This window comes from Protobothrops mucrosquamatus, unplaced genomic scaffold, assembly GCF_001527695.2.
Source record: "Protobothrops mucrosquamatus isolate PMUCROS unplaced genomic scaffold, P.Mucros_1.0 scaffold45, whole genome shotgun sequence".
Lineage (NCBI taxonomy): Eukaryota > Metazoa > Chordata > Lepidosauria > Squamata > Viperidae > Protobothrops > Protobothrops mucrosquamatus.
Genome location: NW_015386427.1, coordinates 4,768,103 through 4,785,956, shown reverse-complemented (window position 1 = coordinate 4,785,956; position 17,854 = coordinate 4,768,103). Strand labels below are relative to the sequence as shown.

Here is a 17,854-nt window from a genome sequence, read left to right as displayed (position 1 = left end):
AGATATTGAAGACTACTGGGCCTAAGACAGAACCTTGTGGTACCCCACTGTTTATTTCCCTACGTATAGATGTAGTACCATTAAGGACTACTCATTGAGTAAGGTTTGTCAGCCACTTACAAAACCATCTGATGATGATGCTGTTTATTGTTCCATATTTTTCTAACTTACCAAGAAGTAGGTTGTGGTCTATCTTGTCAAATGCCTTGCTGAAGTCTAAATGCCTTCAGTAAGGCATTTGATAAAGTACAACCTACTACTTGATAAGATAGAAAAATGTGGGTTAGACAGCATCACCACCAGATGGATCTGTAGCTGGCTGACCGGCCGTACTCAGTGTGTGGTCCTCAATGGAACTGCATCTACATGGAGGGAAGTGTGTAGTGGGGTGCCCCAGGGCTCTGTTCTGGGCCCAGTGCTCTTCAACATCTTCATCAACGATTTGGACGAGGGGATAGATGGGGAAATCATCAAATTTGCAGACGACACCAAGCTGGCAGGAATAGCCAACACTCCAGAAGACAGGCTTAGGATACAGGAGGATCTGGACACACTTGAACACTGGGCGCTATCTAACAAAATGAAATTCAATGGTGAAAAAAGTAAGGTTCTACATTTAGGCAAGAAAAACCAAATGTACAGGTATAGTATAGGGGGTACCTTGCTCAATAGTAGTAACTGTGAGAGGGACTTCGGAGTCCTAGTGGACAATCACTTAAATATGAGCCCGCAATGTGCTGCAGCTGCCAAAAAGGCCAACACAGTGCTGGGCTGCATTAACAGAGGGATAGAATCAAGATCACACGAAGTATTAATACCACTCTACAATGCCTTGGTAAGGCCACACTTGGAATACTGCATCCAGTTTTGGTCACCACGATGTAAAAAAGATGTTGAGACTCTAGAAAGAGTACAGAGAAGAGCAACAAAGATGATTAGGGGACTGGCGGCTAAAGCATATAGGAAAGGCTGCTGGAATTGGGTATGTCTAGTTTAATGAAGAGAAGGATGAGGGGTGACATGATAGCAGCGTTCCAATATCTTAGGGGCTGCCACAAAGAAGAGGGAGTCATGCTATTTTCCAAGGTGCCCGAAGGCAGGACAAGAAGCAATGGATGGAAACTAATCAAGGAGAGAAGCAACCTAGAACTAAGGAGAAACTTCCTGACAGTTAGAACAATTAACCAGTGGAACAACCTGCCTCCAGAAGTGGTGAATACTCCAACACTGGAAGTTTTTAAAAAGAGACTGGACAGCCATTTGTCTGAAATGGTATAGGGTTTCCTGCCTGAGAAGAGAGTTGGACTAGATGACCTCCAAGGTCCCTTCCAACTTTATTATTATTATTATTATTATTATTATTATTATTATTATTATTATTATTATTATTATTATTATTATTATTATTATTACTACTACTACTACTACTGCTACTACTACTACAACTACTACTACTACTACTACTAAATATACTATGTCCACAGCATTTCACTGGTCTATTAATTTAGTCACTTTGTCAAAGAATGAAATAAGATTGGTTTGACATGATCTGTTTTTAACAAACCCATGCTGGCTACTAGTTATAATTTTATTTGTTTCTAAATGTTCACAGATCTGTTTTTTTGATTATTTTTTCCAGTATCTTCCCAGGTATTGATGTCAGGCCAATTGGTCTGTAGTTTCCTGGGTCTGGTTTTTTTTCCCTTTTTTGAAAATGGGAACCACATCAGTTCTTTTCCAATTCTCTGGTAATTCCTCAGTGCTCCAAGATTTTTTAAAGAAATGGTACAATGATTCTGAGATAACGTCTGCCAGCTCCTTCAGAACTCTGGGATGTAATCTGTCAAGTCTTGGTAATTTCTTTCATCAAGGCCAGACAGGTGTTCTCTTACCATTTTCTTGCTTATTTTAATTTTTGTTTCTAGTCCATCTTTTACACTTATGTTTTTTGGTAGGTTGGTCTATAGCAGGCATGTCAAACTTGCAACATCACATGATGTTGCGTGACATATCACAACTTTTTCCCCATTGCCGGCAATGAGGTGGGTACGGTTTCAGTGTGACGCATCCATCCTGCGGGCCGGCAGTTTGACATGTCTGCTCTATAGTTTTTTGTTGTGTGAAGACTAATGTAAAGAATGAGTTGAGCAGTTCTGCTTTCTCTCTTCTGCCTGTTATATCCTTGCCATCTTCTCTCTTTAGTGGACCGACTGTTTCCTTGACTTTTTTTGTTATTTATATGTTGAAAGAATTTTTTTCAATTATCTTTGACTTTTGTTGCAAGTATTTGTTCATTCTGAGCCTCTGCCCTTCTGACTTTATCCTTGCAGATTTGGGCTATCTGCTGATATTTTGTCTTAGTTATGTGTTCCTCTTTCCATTTTTTGTACTTATCCTTTTTGTCTTTCAGTTTATCAGAGAGATCTTTGTGCAACTATTCTTCAATTTCTTGTTTTTCTTTTTTAGTGGTATTGTGTTGGACTGAGCTTTTATGATTGTATTTTTCAGTGTTTTCCACGCTTTTTGAGTTGTTTTCCCTTTTAGGATTTTTGTCCATGAAATTTTACTTAGACTTTCTCTGAGTTTGTTAAAATCAGCTCTTTTAAAGTTTAAGACACTGGTTGGATTATATTCTATTTTCTGTGTTTGCATTATGTTGAATTCCAGTATGACGTGGTCACTCTTGCCCAAGGTTCCAGCAGTTTCAACTCCCTTATCACTTCTTCTCTATTAGTAAGAATTAGGTCTAGTATAGCTTTTCCTCTAGTTCCCTCCTCTACCTTTTGGGTAACAAAACTGTCAGCTAAGTTGGTTAGAAATCTGTTCAATCTCCCACTTGCTGTAGTGTTTGTCTTCCAGTTGATATCAGGGTAGTTAAAGTCTCCCATTACTACTGTGGTATGTTTCCTACATACACTTGTTAATTGATTGGCAAAGAGTTTATCTATTTCTCCTGCTTGGTTGGGTGGCCTGTAGTACACGCCTATAGCAGAAACCGAGTGCCCAAACCACAACCCAAAACCCACTTATTTATCAAAAAGTGCCAGGGCCACATCAGTATTGTGGTGCCCTCAGGGGGGTGGGCGTGGCCCATTGGGTGGGCATGGCTGCAGTTGTCACGGCAGACTGGGTGGGCGTGGCTTGGGTGGGAATGGCCACCTCGATATTGCTCATGGGGGGATGCCTGTGGGGGCCGGGCAGGGTTGGTGGAGATCCAGGGGGTCTCTGGTGGGTGGGGAGGTGGGCAGGAGGCCCAGCATAGATGGGAAGGAGGCATGCAATCCTAGCTGGGACTGGAGGGCCATGACACTGATGGGGATCCAGCTTTCCCTGCTCAGAGTGGCCTTTGGCTTGGTGGGTGTGGGCATGCTCTACCACCTTTATTCGAACTTGCTAGCTGTCCGCTTCACCTCCTTTGTGCCGGGTGGGGCTGCTGCTCCAGGCAGCAGCGGCAGCCTAATGGACCTGCACAAGCTGCTGGCAGTGGCGGCACGCGTGCCCACAGAGAGGGCTCTGAGTGCCGCCTCTGGCACCCGTGCCATAGGTTCGCCACCACTGGCCTATATCAATGTTATTCTTTTTTCTTTTTATATTGACCCATATGGATTCTAGGAGGTTTTCATCCTTGGTTTTGTGTATTTTTGTACACATGTAGTGATCTTTTATGTATAATGCAATTCCACCTCCTCTTTTGTTGGGTCTGTTTCTTTTGACTTCTAGTGAAGTTTGGGAATTTCTTAAAAACAATTTTTCTGTTACCCCCCCCCCCTTTTCTTAAATAGGGTATTATGGGGCAAAAGGGTTTTCCTGGATCTCCAGGTGCTCCAGGAGACAGCATACAAGGAAATAAGGTAAGAATATTAATGCTAGGGAAGGCTTTTGAAAGTAGATTATTCCTCCCATGTTTTGCATAGGTATTTGTTTTATTACTGCCGTTTCCTTGAATTTTAAAACTCCAACTAATTGATAGATCTCAAATTAATCACAATTATATCAACTTAAATTCTTAAATATATCCTAATACTATGGTCCTATTTTTAGAGGATAGTCCAGCATTAATAGCTAAAATATTGCCAGGAGGTCTTCTTGTATGTGAAAATATTCCCTGTTTCAAGGTGAGGAGCTAGTTGCCTTCCAGATGTGCTTGAATTAGAGTTCCTATCAGATTCAGCCAGTGTGATTTAAGGTACAGATGTTGGGCCCTGTAGTTTGACAATATTTAGAAAGTCAGCAGATCCATACTCTTTATTTAAAGGGTTAGCAATTGTAACTGAATTTAAGACAAAGAAAGAAAATAGATAGCCTAAAAGTACTAATCAATATTAAGATTGACTTTCCCATTATGATAATATAGTAGTCCAAATTTGTGCCAATGCATACAAATTAGCATAAGCAAATAGATGCCTGCTGAGATTTAGACAATCTGAATTTTGTGGAGTTGATTTACAACTATTAGGGAAGACAATGATCTAACTGAATATATCCTTGAACATTGGTATACGCTATCCCCCCTTCTTTCTTTCTCTTTCATTCTTTCTCTCTTGCTTTTGTACCTTAAAACTCAATGCCAAAAAGTAAAAAACAACAACATACAAGCCATTTTGCCTCCACTATTATCTATAACGACCACAAATACTTTTCTAATTTCTTAGCAAACTTATAATGAGAAAAGTAGTGGTGAAGAGAACTTCTCCAACAATTTCTCAAGGGCAGAATCCCTCCTTATATTCCCACTATTGTTGAAAAAGCCCAAAGCAAGGGAATCTGTTGCAGAGCTCTATTTTTATTATTTGCAAAAGATGCAGAGATATTTGCATCTGTCCATTTTCTGGGGAAATGGTCTCATTTAGCCAAAGGGATATGAGAATTCTGGCTTTCCATGTATTTTCTTAAAACCCCAGGATTCAGCTGTTTGGAGATTTTTCAAAAGAAAATTGCTTCCTGTTGTTCAGTAGCTATAGCATTATAAAACACCTATGTTCCAGTCCTTGGGCTTGTAGATATGAAACTGTTCCCTGGAAACACAAATCCACAAATCCATAATTGTTTGAGTTTTGTTTATATTAACTCAGTGGTTCTGTAGGCAATTGACATTGAAGCTGTGCTATTGAGAGAAATATAATAACTCAAACCTCAATAACTATAGAGAAGGTTCTTATATGTTTGCTTTCTGTGACTTTAATAAAGATTGCTATTTAACAGACATAGTTATAGGTACATAGAAGTCCATGCTCAAGAGACATAAAGCTAAATCACTTCTTCATTGGAACATAAAATGACTTAGAATCAGGCTGAAGACTATGCAACTCTATACACTTAATTTCCATCAGCTCAGTTGGCAGGGCCAGTGATCAAACATTATGAGAATTAAAGGCTAGCCTTTTCAGGATCTACAAAATCCTTTCCCCTAAATAAATACTGAAAGCGAAGATTTTTTTTAGCCTGATAAATATTATGGTACAAAATAGATCTTTTGCAAAGATACATTTGGAATTATTCTTACATATTATTTTCAGGGAGAGCAAGGAATTCACGGTTCACCAGGACCAAAGGGCTCCATAGGAATTGGATTACCTGGTCCAAAGGTAAGAAGTTTGCCCTTTAGTAATCAATTAGATTAAATATTCATTGTATACTTTATTTAGAAATATCTTAATTACTAATGGCACTTTTTCAATTATCTTTCTGAATCAAATTTTGTATTGTTTGTAGTTTTTTTGCTTTAAAAGGGCAGGTATATACATGTAGTCCTCAACTTATGACCATTCATTTAGTGATCATTCAAAGTTACAACACCATTGAAAATATGACTTGCAACCAATTGTTACCATTACAACCATCACAGTATCCCCACAATCATGTAATAAAAATTTGATAGCTGGGCATCTGGCATGTATTTACAATGGTTGCAATGCCCTGGGGGGGTCTTGTGACCATCATTTACAACCTTCCCAGTTGACTTCCAGCAAGCAAAATCAATGGTTAAAGCCAGATTCACTTAAAGACCACATGATTCACTTAACAATTGAAGTTGCATAGCAACCATAGCAAAAAAAGGTCATAAAAATGGCTGCAACTTACTTAACAAATGCCTTGCTTAACAATGGAAATTCTGGTTTCATTTGTGGTTGTAAGTTGAGGACTACCTATATACAAATCAGAATTTCCTCCTCAGTTTTTATTCAGGACAAAGTTTAAAAATGAATAAGCATTTTGGTCCCCTAGATTAACTTTGGAAACAATGGGTCATCATTACAATGGGCAACCGTATTTTGTTTCTTGAAAAAAATATCAAAACATTTCCTGCAACAGAGGAATAAGATGACTGCTGTGCTTTTATCACGCAATTAACCTGCTTCATTTACAGTGACCAGTTTATTTATTTACTTGGACTTACTTGTTGCTGATTCCCATGAGCTCTGAATGGCTTATAAATTGGCAGAGATAGGATTAGAAGCATTGCATCACTTTTGTTAACTATTTGTTTCTATTGGCCATGCTATCTCTAGTTTAGGCTAAACTTTCATATCCATAGAAGCTTTCCTGAAGAGCCAGGTTATTTTTTCAGGTTTTCTTTCCTGCATTCTGTTAAAGAAGAAAAGATTCAAAGCTGTAGAACAATCTTGATTGATAACTTCAGGGATTATTCATCTAAAAACACATAAAATTCTTGCCTATCATCTTATGGATGGATTACATAAAATTAATATTAATACTGAAAAACTAATAAATGCTAATAACCATGATCCTTTCGAACCAAATCATCAGCTTTTTGAGGTAGATCAATTAAAAAACTGTGCAAATATGACAAGAATCCTTGTTGAGGTGGGAAGCTACAGAAACCAAATAAATAATTAAATTGTTGTATGGTATAATAAAAGAGAAAAGAGACTGCCAAAGGCAAAAAGGGAAAGAAAACAAATAGGATATCAGAAGAAACAGTGGTAATTGCCAAGAAAACCGAAGCCAAAAAAGACAAAGATTTCAGGAAGAAATCTTGTTATTCAAGAATAACTAGAAGAGAAAAGAAGCATTAGTATGACATCGGTAAATCCACTGAAAATGGAAGCAGACACAGAAAAACAAAGAAAGTCTTCTCAAAGTTTTCCAAATTGAGAAGGAGATTTCAAGCTTAGGAAAATATAGTAAAGGATGCCAACGAGCAATTGGTAACTGATTCAAAAAACAGCAAGAGACCATGAGTTCAACTCTCATCTTAGCCATGAAAGCCAGCTAGGTAACTTTAGGCCACTCATAGGCCACCTCATAGGGTTGTTGTTGTGGGGAAAATAGAAGGAGGAAGGAGTGTTGAACATGTTTATCACCTTGAGTTATTTGTAAAAATAATAAAGGCAGAATAAAAAACAAACAAGTACAATTCTGTACAATAAAGATGTCACTGTCCAAGATACATTAAACTATATTCGTTATTTACATTATGTACTTTAGTATTAAAAGATGAAGTTAGACCAGCACATTGATCATTACTAAGTTGGAAAGCTACAGGAATTGATGGAATATCTGCAGAAATACTGCAGTCAACAGAAGAACCAATAAAGGGTCTAACCAAACTGTGCCAGCAAATCTGGAGAATGACCCAGTAGCCATCAGATTGGAAAAAAACAATTTGCATACCAATATCATGCAAAGAAGACAGTGCAAACATTGATAGTAATGAACGTCAAGGAACATAGTAAAAAATGATGTGATATGTCTAAATCTACAAAGACCACCTATTAATGAATAATTAATAGATTTAAAGAAAAAAAGCTAAATATCAATTGTATTTTATTGCAGTGATTGTGCAGAAAGATGCTAGGATATATTATTTATATCTACAATAGTTATTTTATATAGTTCTTTCATTCTAGCTACTTTTGATTTGAATAACTCATCACCTTTCTTGCATCGAAATAATATTAAAATACTTCAGATATGTCTTCCTGTCATTCATTCATATAATTAAAAGAATGTTCTATCTTTTTAGGGTGACTATGGAGAGAGGGGAGAACAAGGAAAGAGAGGTAACAAAGGAGAAATTGGAGAGCCTGGCCCTCAAGGACCAAGGGTAAAACTTAAATATTTCACATTGGCTTGGGTCTAGATTAGTCATATGAAGGATATCTACAGTATCAAAAGGACTGTAGTACACTTGACTTACTCTGGAGCCAACTCTTATTTATATTACACAACAACTATATGTTGCATAAGACTATGAAATAATATGCCATTTATTTATATTTCAGGGATTTTTAGGACAAAAGGGTGAACCTGGTCTTACTGTAAGTATATCTGTCATTTGTTGACATCAAAATAGTATTTTATATTAAAAACCACAATTAGCCCAGTTTAGGTATGTCCTTTGCATAGGTGTGAAATTAGAATGGGTACAATCAGCCTCCTATGCTGATAATAATCTCTTTCAGATATTATGCCAACAGATGCAAATAATATTTCATTCACCATTGACGTTGACTCAGAAGATACATTTTGAACAGTGCTAGATTGGAATTTACCAGTATTTCTAATTTATTTGCATATAGCAAATTGTGAAATTAAAGCCATATTTAGTGATAATATATATTGATTGTGTCCATGTATAAATAGCCCGGTTAGCTGCTCCCTTGTTTAACAAACCTCCATGTGATGGCAGTGCACATTTTCTGATAAATCAATCAATAAAGAGCAGCTATATTTTAAGTCTACTCAGTACTTTTTTTGTTAAAAAAAAAGGTGCCGGAACTCACCCATGTCATACAACCCGCCTTGCCTACTCTACAAGGTTCCATCCAAAAAAGGTGCCAGAACTCTGTTCTGGGTGTTCTATGACAAAAAAAGCCCTGAGTCTACTAAGGGAGAGTTATGTTAGCCTTACTGACTTGGGCTATCTGGGTTGGGGTATTCAAAGAACATACTTTTGTCCCTGTGATTCAATTAAACGTGCTGTAAAAGTATAGCTTATTGAAAACTATTTTTAAAAAACGCCTATGGTATTTCTAATTCTGAAAGACCAAACTAAGGTCTTGCTCTCTTTCAGAAAGAAGAAATAATCAAACTCATTATGGAGATATGTGGTAAGATCTACTTAAGGAAAGAATTTATTTTACTGTAAAGTCACTTTTGCTTAAAGAATTTAAAATAAATCTTATCAGTATATATTGCAATTAAAATTGTTGAGTGAAAGGAAAAGGAAAACAAAAGTTTGTACAAGCTTCGTATTGGGCTTTATGTTGACAATCTACAGCGTATGCAGTGGATACTTCGGTGCTCTCATAAAATGGTTGCCATAGTTGGCATGGCAAGTTCCAAAACCCACTCTAGCTTCTAAGGCCTATCATCCCAGATTACCTCTGTTTTTCCTGGGCATGTTAGGAATATTTGTGTGCTAAAGAGTACTATACAAGAGGAAAAGAATTCTAGTAGTTTTATTCTAAATAAAAATGGATACCCTTACTTGGTCTAAAAGTTGCACAGTTATAGAAACTGTTGATAGAATAACTACTTGCCTATCATCAGAGAAACAAGTATTGGAGATTATAATTAAGTGTAAAATTTGTGCATGTTAATTTTCATGACTTTTTTTCAAATTTGGGAATTATTGTAATGTAAGGTGAATCTGTAAAGTGAAACTCTATTGTTTTTCTGTGGTCAGGCATTTTTACAAGCTAATTATCAATGTGTCTGCTGTACAATCTTCTGCCTGGGCATTAATAGTAGATGAGCAGTTTCAAAACATTGCCTCTTTAGTGGCACAGTGGCACAGTGGTTAGAATGCAGTATTGCAGGCCAACTCTCACTGCCAGGAGTTCAATCCTGACTGATTCAAGGTTCGCTCAGGTGTCCATCCTTCTGAGGTTGGTAAAATGAGGATCCAGATTGTTGGGGGTAATGTGCTGACTCTGTAAATCACTTAGAGAGTGCTATAAAGCAGGGATCCCAACGCCTGGACTGCGGCCCACTACTGTGCCTTGAGCCATTCAGAATCGGGTCATGGAAGTGGTAGGCGAGTACGTGCATCTCCAAGCGCTGGTGCACACATGCTTAGTTTACACAAATGAGCTGTGTGCCCATGCATGCCCACTCTCACATAGAACCATCCCCTCTCCTCCCCTCGGCCGGTCCACAAAGCTGGAAAGGTTGAGAATCTCTGCTATAAAGCACCATGAAGTGGTGTATAAGTCTATTTGATATTGCTATTTATCAAATCAAATCTGAACCTGATTCATTGCCTTGATATAGAGTTTGAAAAATACATGCCCACATGACTAAGCTTTTTTTCTATTTTTCAACTCTCCATGGGTGGGGAAACAGGCACCTTTTATCTGTTTATTTATAAGATTTGTATGACTGCCCATTTTAAATACAACTCTGGGTAGCTGATATGACAAATGCTTCACGTTATTTCATATTTTGGAAACCTTATTAGTTCTTGGAAAATCATACATAAAACAAATTGCTTACACTCTTATTCTATCTACCACTTATTTCAGGCTGTGGTGTTAAGTGCAGAGAAAATCCTTTGGAACTTGTGTTTGTGATTGACAGCTCTGAAAGTGTTGGGCCTGAAAACTTTGAAAGGATTAAACAGTTTGTAAAAACTATAATTGACGCTATCACAGTCAACCAAGCCACAACCCGAATTGGCATTATCAATTTTAGCCTCAAAGTAGATGTGGTGTCCACGCTGCAGCAATTTCCTACCAAAGACACTTTGAAAAACGCTGTTGATGCAATGCAGTATTATGGGGAAGGCACATACACTGCTACAGCTATCAGCAAAGCCACAGAGATATTTCAGATGGCTCGACAAGGAGTTAGAAAAGTGGCAATGGTTATAACAGATGGGCAGGCAGATCAACGTGACCCGTATAAACTGGAAGCAGTGGTGAGAGATGCCCATGCCCTCAACATAGAAATTTTTGTAATTGGAGTGGTACAGAAGACTGATCCCAACTTTGAAAATTTTCGAAAAGAAATGGATTTAATTGCTACTGATCCAGACAGTGATCATGTTTACCAGATCGATGACTTCATGACTCTGCAAGGTAAGAGTGAGATGCCTTTACTTGAACTATGGTATTCACAGAGCTAAACTGTGGATCCATCACACCATGATATATATGATGACAAGAAATCTTTATAAACCTACAGTATTAATTGTCAGTCATCCTGGGTAAACCAGACACGAAACAAGACTAGATGAACTAGATCCATTTTATTGTAAGGTGACATTGACAGAAACTTGCAGATCTGAAAGTAAAAAACTTCCTGCCATCACTTTTAACTGCTAGATCTACTAGAGTCCTTCTTTAGTTTCTTTCTCTGATCATTAAATCACTGGGACCTTCTTCCTATCTTGTCTGCTTTCCTTCCCCCCTTTACCCAAGATAATTCCCATATCCCATTACAATAATTAGTTGAAAAATACGACCTTATAAAAATAAAGAAATTGTTGCATGGGAAAATGAAACAATCACATCAGTAGCAGACATTAGGTGGAGTCTTTTTAGAATGAATTGACTATGAAACTTCATTTAGTCATATCCCTTTGGTACTCTTAAAGCACTACAATGCTTTAAACTTTAGAATAAGGGTCATATTGGAAGAACAGATGATGGAATTGTTTATTTAAACTTTGATCATCCAAAACACATAGAAAGCAAATAAAGTCATTCAGATCTGTTTCTCTTCTTTCTACTCCAAACGAATGGTTTTCTCTTTCATGAACTCCAAATCAAAGGATTTTGCTAAATGTAAAACGGGCATTGATAAAAATGGACAATACTCTGCACCACTTCAACCAGAAATTTTGAATTTTGAGGCATGCTCCCTAAATAGCCGCCATGGCCCCATTCACAAAATTACTGTCAAAACACATTTATTTACCAGAAATAAACTATTTGTGACAATTTGCTATTGGCATTTTATGGGATCTAAAATAGTTCTTTAAATAGGCTGGTATTGTGCTTTGAAACATGCTACCTTTTTTTTTTCTCTCTCTCTCTCTTTCCCTCCCTTCCCCCCCTCACCATATATATGGACAAAAATAGGTCACATCTAATTTCAGTTAATTCCTATCTATACACAATTCCATTGTATAATACTGTTTTATTTTTCATATGTTTAGCTCTTGAGGATAAGATTTTCAAACAAATTTGTGAAAATGACTTGAGTTCCTACATCACCAAAGTGCTTAGTTCAGGTCTTTCTCCAAAATTTGAAACCAGCGAACATGGCAGTCAGGTAGCCAAAATTGATCTTCCTGGACCATATGCCCCCTCACTACAGCCAGAGACTAGTGACTCTGTAAGTATTACTAAAAATGACATTTGTACAGGAGGGAAAAACATTTAATGATCAAATTCATGCTTTGTGCAAGTCCACAGTCTTTGAATTAAGCATTGCTAAATTTTATTACTGTTTTTTTTCTTTATTGTAAATATACTTTTCAAAGAGACCCAGTGAGAAAGGAGCATCCTATTTGGATCGGGATCACAATGTTTCCTCAACCACTTCCAAGCATATTCCTGACCATCATAGACGGCCAGTTAGCCAAGATTATTTGGAATCTAGCACTCACCATCCGGATTTAGCAGCTGTGTCTAATGTAACTAGACATGTGCAACCTACACCAGCTGTTGTTCCACTTCCTACAGTAATACATGTTATGAAAGGTATGGAAGCGTTCTAAAGCTGAAGAGATAAAATGGATGAGCAGACTTAATAGGACAATTTTTTTTGTTATCAGAGGAATCTTATGATAGTTTCTAATATCAAAAACCAAAAACAGAAATTCACAATTGCTTTGCTTTGCTTCTATTCTTCCTTTCTTTTGCACTGGCGCTATTCACACTACTTTCTTGCCTCTACATGAAAAGTCAAGGCAGTCAGGGAGCCACAAACTAAGATGACAGTAGGTGGCATCAGGACCCACCACTTCTCCTGGCCCTTATCAGTCCGAACTTGTACTGGGCCCATGAGCTGCATCATAATCTCATGGAGACACTTAACAGGGAGACAGAGGATCAGCTAGCAGTGGAATATTTCTATATGCCAGCCAAACCTTGTATACAATGGCTCACATTGTTAACTCATATGCTCAGCTATACCTAGCTGTTGCAAACCTTCTTTGAAACTTCAGTCTTTGCTTGATTGTAATGATGAACGCTTTCATGTCTTGTAAACTTTAGGAGGAGCTTTATTCCCTTTGAATAAATTATATTATTATAAGTGCCCAGACTGTGCTTATGATTACATCTTTCAGTTGTTGAGACTCAACAGTTGAGAGTCAGCCTGGCATGCCATCAACCATTGTTTTTATCTGGCAGCAACGCTCTGGAGACAGTTTATCATGAATAAATGATAAATGTTGGGTGCAGACAGTCTGGGTTAAGAGCCAATAAATAACTTGTATTTATGAACAGACTGCCTATTACCAAAGTGACAGAGTTCTCCTTCCTTGACCTGACAAAGTGACAGAGTTCTCCTTCCTCCTCCCTGACCTGAAGCTACTGCAATGTTTTCATGAACTGCTGAAACTGCGTGTTTTAAATGAACAGTAACGTTACGTTTTCAGAGGTTTTCAGTGGTTTGAGAAAACACTGTGCATCTTCAATGCTTTGTTGTTTGAGGCAGGAGAATGCTATCTGTCATTCTTAGTAATAGGCAGTAAGAAGCCTATTCCTAAGAACAAATTCTCACTTAAATACAAATTTGAGACAGAAGGATGGGTCTCATTCTTAACTTAAGGATTGCCTGTATACACCTATGTATACCATTCTTGGTGGCTTAGAATCAGATGGTCTAGGTCGGGGTAGGCAACCTTGGCTCTTTTATGACTCATGCACTTCAACTCCCAGAATTACTTTCCACAGAAAAAAGAAAAGAGTCCTTTCTTAGATGCTTTATCCCTTCTATGAGCTGAAATTTATCTTGTTGTCTTGTTGATTGCGGCTCTTTCTCTTGCTTTCCAATGTTATTCTTAGCCCTTGACATCTAATCAACACATTTAAAATGCAAGAGGGAATTAAATCTAAGTTTCTTCAATTTATTGGTGTTCGTCTCACCTTCCATCTCCCTATTTTCTACAGAAAGCAAACAAGACGGAGCAATAGTACATAACAATTAATGAAAACCAATGAAAATAAAAAAGCATAATTTATTCGTATAGATCTCAAGAATGAGTATATGTGATATTTAAACATTCAACAGACTGAAAAAACTGGAGAACCAGTTTGGTCTAGTGGTTAAGGCAGTATAGGGAAGTCCTCAACTTACAACCATTTGTTTAGTGATGGCACTGAAAAAAGTGATTTATAACCATTTTTCACACTTACAACTGTTACAGCGTTCCCCTGGTCATGTGATCAACATTCGAATGCTTGGCAACTGGCATGTATTTATGTCCCAAGTTCATGTGATCACCTTTTGTGACCTTCTGACAAGCAAAGTTAATGGGGAAGCCAGATTCTCTTAATAACCATGTTATTGACTTAACAACTGTGGCAAAAAAGGTCATAAAATGGGGAAAACTTAGTTAACAACTATCTTGTTCAGCAACAGAAATTTTGAACTCAATTGTGGTCATAAAACAAGGACAACCTATAGTCTAGAAAATTGGAGACTATAGGTTTTAGTCCCACCTTAGCCATGAAAGCCAGTTGGGTGACCTTGGACCAGTTACTCTCTCTCAGGCCTACTTACCTCACAGGTTGTTGTGGCAAAAATAGGAAGAAGATGTGTTAGATATGTTCACCTCCATGAGTTAATTGTAAAAATAATAAAGGCAGGTTATAAATAAATAAAAGGAAAGTCAGTTAATTATAAAGAAAATCTTAATGTTTAAATTATGTAGGGTTATTCTATTTTTATTTTTTTTATTAAATTTCTATGCCTTCCATTTTCCCTACAAGGTCACCCTAGGCAGCTTATTTTATCAATTACATGTCTTATTAAGTAAAAGCCCAATTGACTAAAGGGATTTCTGTTTATAGTAATTTTAAAATGTACTTATTTATTTATTTATTTATTTATTCGATTTATATCCCGCCCTTCTCCTTACCGGACTCAGGGCGGCTGACAGCCTTATAAAACCAATGCTACAATAAATACCTAATTTAAAACCGAATTAAAAAGAAATATTTGCTATGGCCTATACTGATTGGAATATGGTCAGAAACTTGGAAGATGAATACACTGTGTATTATTAACCTTTGAACCCTCCAAGCATTACAAAGGAGGATTGTATCTGCCAGTCAATCAGCACTATGTACAGCTAGCACTACAGCAATCTTGCAGAACCAGTTAAGGCAGGGAAAGCTAAGAGTGTCATGAAAGCTGAAAACAATGCAATTGTAACTCTTCCTTACATTGCATAGTAAAAATACAGGTAGTGGCAATGATTTGTAGTAATAAAGTTGTGTAGACAAAACATTTCAGCTTCTATAGAAGTACATCAAAACAATAAATATACATATATATTGTTTTCAGAAACCAGGTGTTTAGAACCAATGAAAACTGGAAGCTGCCGAAATTATCGAGTGAAATGGTTTTATGCCAAGGATACAAATTCTTGTGCCCGATTTTGGTATGGAGGTTGTGAAGGCAACCAGAATAGGTTTGAAACCGAACAAGAGTGCCAAGCAATTTGTGTTCAAGGATAAAGGTGAGATGTCTTAAATAAGATGTTTGTATTTATGTATTTTATTTATTTTGAAATAGCGATGCAAACCTTTTCCTTAAATAAATATATTGGTTGTTTAAGGTTGCACTAATCTGAACTGTATGCTCTCCTCTAAAAATCTGTACATGTAAATTTTTTTAGGAGTTAACATTAAAATGTATTTCTCTCTTACAGAAATCACAAGATGTTATAAGAAAATGAAGCCAAAGTTTGCATAATCATACTAAAAGAAATTCAAATGCTGTATTAATAGTACTTCTATAATATACTTGGTGCTTTTATGAAGCACTGACTTTTATAGTTTTATAATGTCTTATAATGGTATGATATGATATGATATAGATTATAGTGTAATACAGTATTGTATCTTTATAGATGATAGTTTTATTTGATAAAAAGCAGTTTACACTTTTATGCTTATTGATCTATGTTTCAGGAGCAATTTTTAATAAGCTAGATATCAAAGATCATCATAATTAGCATAAACATGGTTTTATTATGTTGAAATGAAAATATTCTGTACCACACAATATATAGAATAGAATGTGAATTTTAGATCATCATCAGAAACTGCAACAGCAACAAATAGACAACTGTATCATAATTGGGAACTTTCAAAATAGAATCTCTCCCTATGGATACAGCTATAACTCTTTTCCTACATCAAAGCCTATGTAATCTTGCAGCTAAGGATAATGAAAATTTGGTTGTTTGCTCTTTCCCCTTTGGGTATCTTTCTTCAGATGCCAAGATCCCGCTATAATTGTAGCAACAAGCCACAGAGAATAATTAATGGCTACAGGTGTCCTGTTCATATCAAGACACCATCCTGCCAATTTAGTAATACATTTTAAGACTATTAAGGTTAGTTTCTTATGCAAAAATCTCTGAGTAAAACAGGACCAGTATTTTGAATGTTATTGTTATTCCATATACTCTTGTTTCTCAGGGGTCTTAAACAAAAGAGGAAAATAAATTCATAGTAAATGTCAAAATCAATTATAGAAGAATAGGGGAAAGCACTGACAGATGTATATAAGTATATTTTTTCATACTGTATTTTCCTTTTAAACTGTATTTCTGCACCCAAAGTACTGTATATGCTAAAACTGATGAGTGATAATTAAACGTATCACATGAACAAGTTGTTCAGTTGCAAAGTCATGTTCAACTCTTCGCGACCCAATGGACCATAGCATGCCAGGTCCTTCTGTCCTCCACTGTCTCCTAAAATTTGCTACAATTTGTTTATTGGGCCAATGACACTGTCTAACCATCTCATACTCTGCCATCCCCTTCTTCTATTGCCTTCAATCTTTCTCAATATCAGGTTCTTTTCCAATGAATTCTTTCATCTCATTTAGTGGTCAAAGAATTAGAGCATCAGTTTCAGTATCTGTCCTTCCAGAGAACAGTCAAGATTGATTTTCCTTTAAGATTGACTGATTTGATCTTTTTGTATCCAAGAGACTCTCAAGAATTTTTTCCACCATCATAATTTAAAAGCATCAATGCTTCAGTACTCAGCCTTCCTTACAGTCCAGCTCTCACAACCATATAGTAGTACTACTGAGAAAATCATAGCTTTGACTAAACACATGAACAAGAGGGCTGTTTTATTTGAAAGTGTGGTAATGTGAACTTTTCTCCATAAACTTAAATCAATTCAGCGAAAAGATAAAAGTGTTGAAGTTAGCAATGAATATGACTATAGAGCATACATTGGCTAGCAAAATCTTGCCATGATTTCAGAACATAGTTGGCTAGCTGTGAAAAAAGAGATAAACAAGGACACATTACCAAGGATTGCTATACTCTATACGGTAAGTCTTCATCCCTATACAAAGCAACAGGTTGAATAAATTGTGGTTCCTCAGGGATATTGTAAAACCATATTGAGTTAGCTCATGGAACTCTGTAGAATGGACATATAGGTTGGGATAGGACATATTTATAAGATCTTATCAGATCCTGGATAATTTCTATTTGTCAGGGATCTATAAAGAGGTGACCCAATACAGCAAAATATCTTTATATCTTTAGTCCCATCCTTTTTTCAAAAGTTACCATGGATATTGCAGGCCCTTTACCATGTTCCAATAAAGGCAATGAGTATGTTCTGGTGGTCTATGACTATGCCAGTTGGTACCCGGAAGCAGTTCCTTTAAGAAA

General features: G+C 36.7%; 1 protein-coding gene across 1 annotated transcript in view; it reads left to right on the top strand.

The window, feature by feature from the left end:
- COL28A1 (collagen type XXVIII alpha 1 chain) overlaps window positions 1-16,821 on the top strand; it is an 85,297-nt gene extending 68,476 nt beyond the window's left edge. The window contains exons 25-34 of the mRNA XM_029283268.1: window positions 3,783-3,851; window positions 5,517-5,585; window positions 7,988-8,068; window positions 8,247-8,282; window positions 9,038-9,074; window positions 10,491-11,051; window positions 12,128-12,306; window positions 12,455-12,674; window positions 15,490-15,664; window positions 15,857-16,821. Coding sequence (XP_029139101.1) covers window positions 3,783-3,851; window positions 5,517-5,585; window positions 7,988-8,068; window positions 8,247-8,282; window positions 9,038-9,074; window positions 10,491-11,051; window positions 12,128-12,306; window positions 12,455-12,674; window positions 15,490-15,662 — 1,425 coding nt within the window. The 3' untranslated portion in view covers window positions 15,663-15,664; window positions 15,857-16,821. The remainder of the gene's footprint in view (window positions 1-3,782; window positions 3,852-5,516; window positions 5,586-7,987; window positions 8,069-8,246; window positions 8,283-9,037; window positions 9,075-10,490; window positions 11,052-12,127; window positions 12,307-12,454; window positions 12,675-15,489; window positions 15,665-15,856) is intronic.
- The last annotated feature ends 1,033 nt before the right edge of the window (window positions 16,822-17,854 follow it).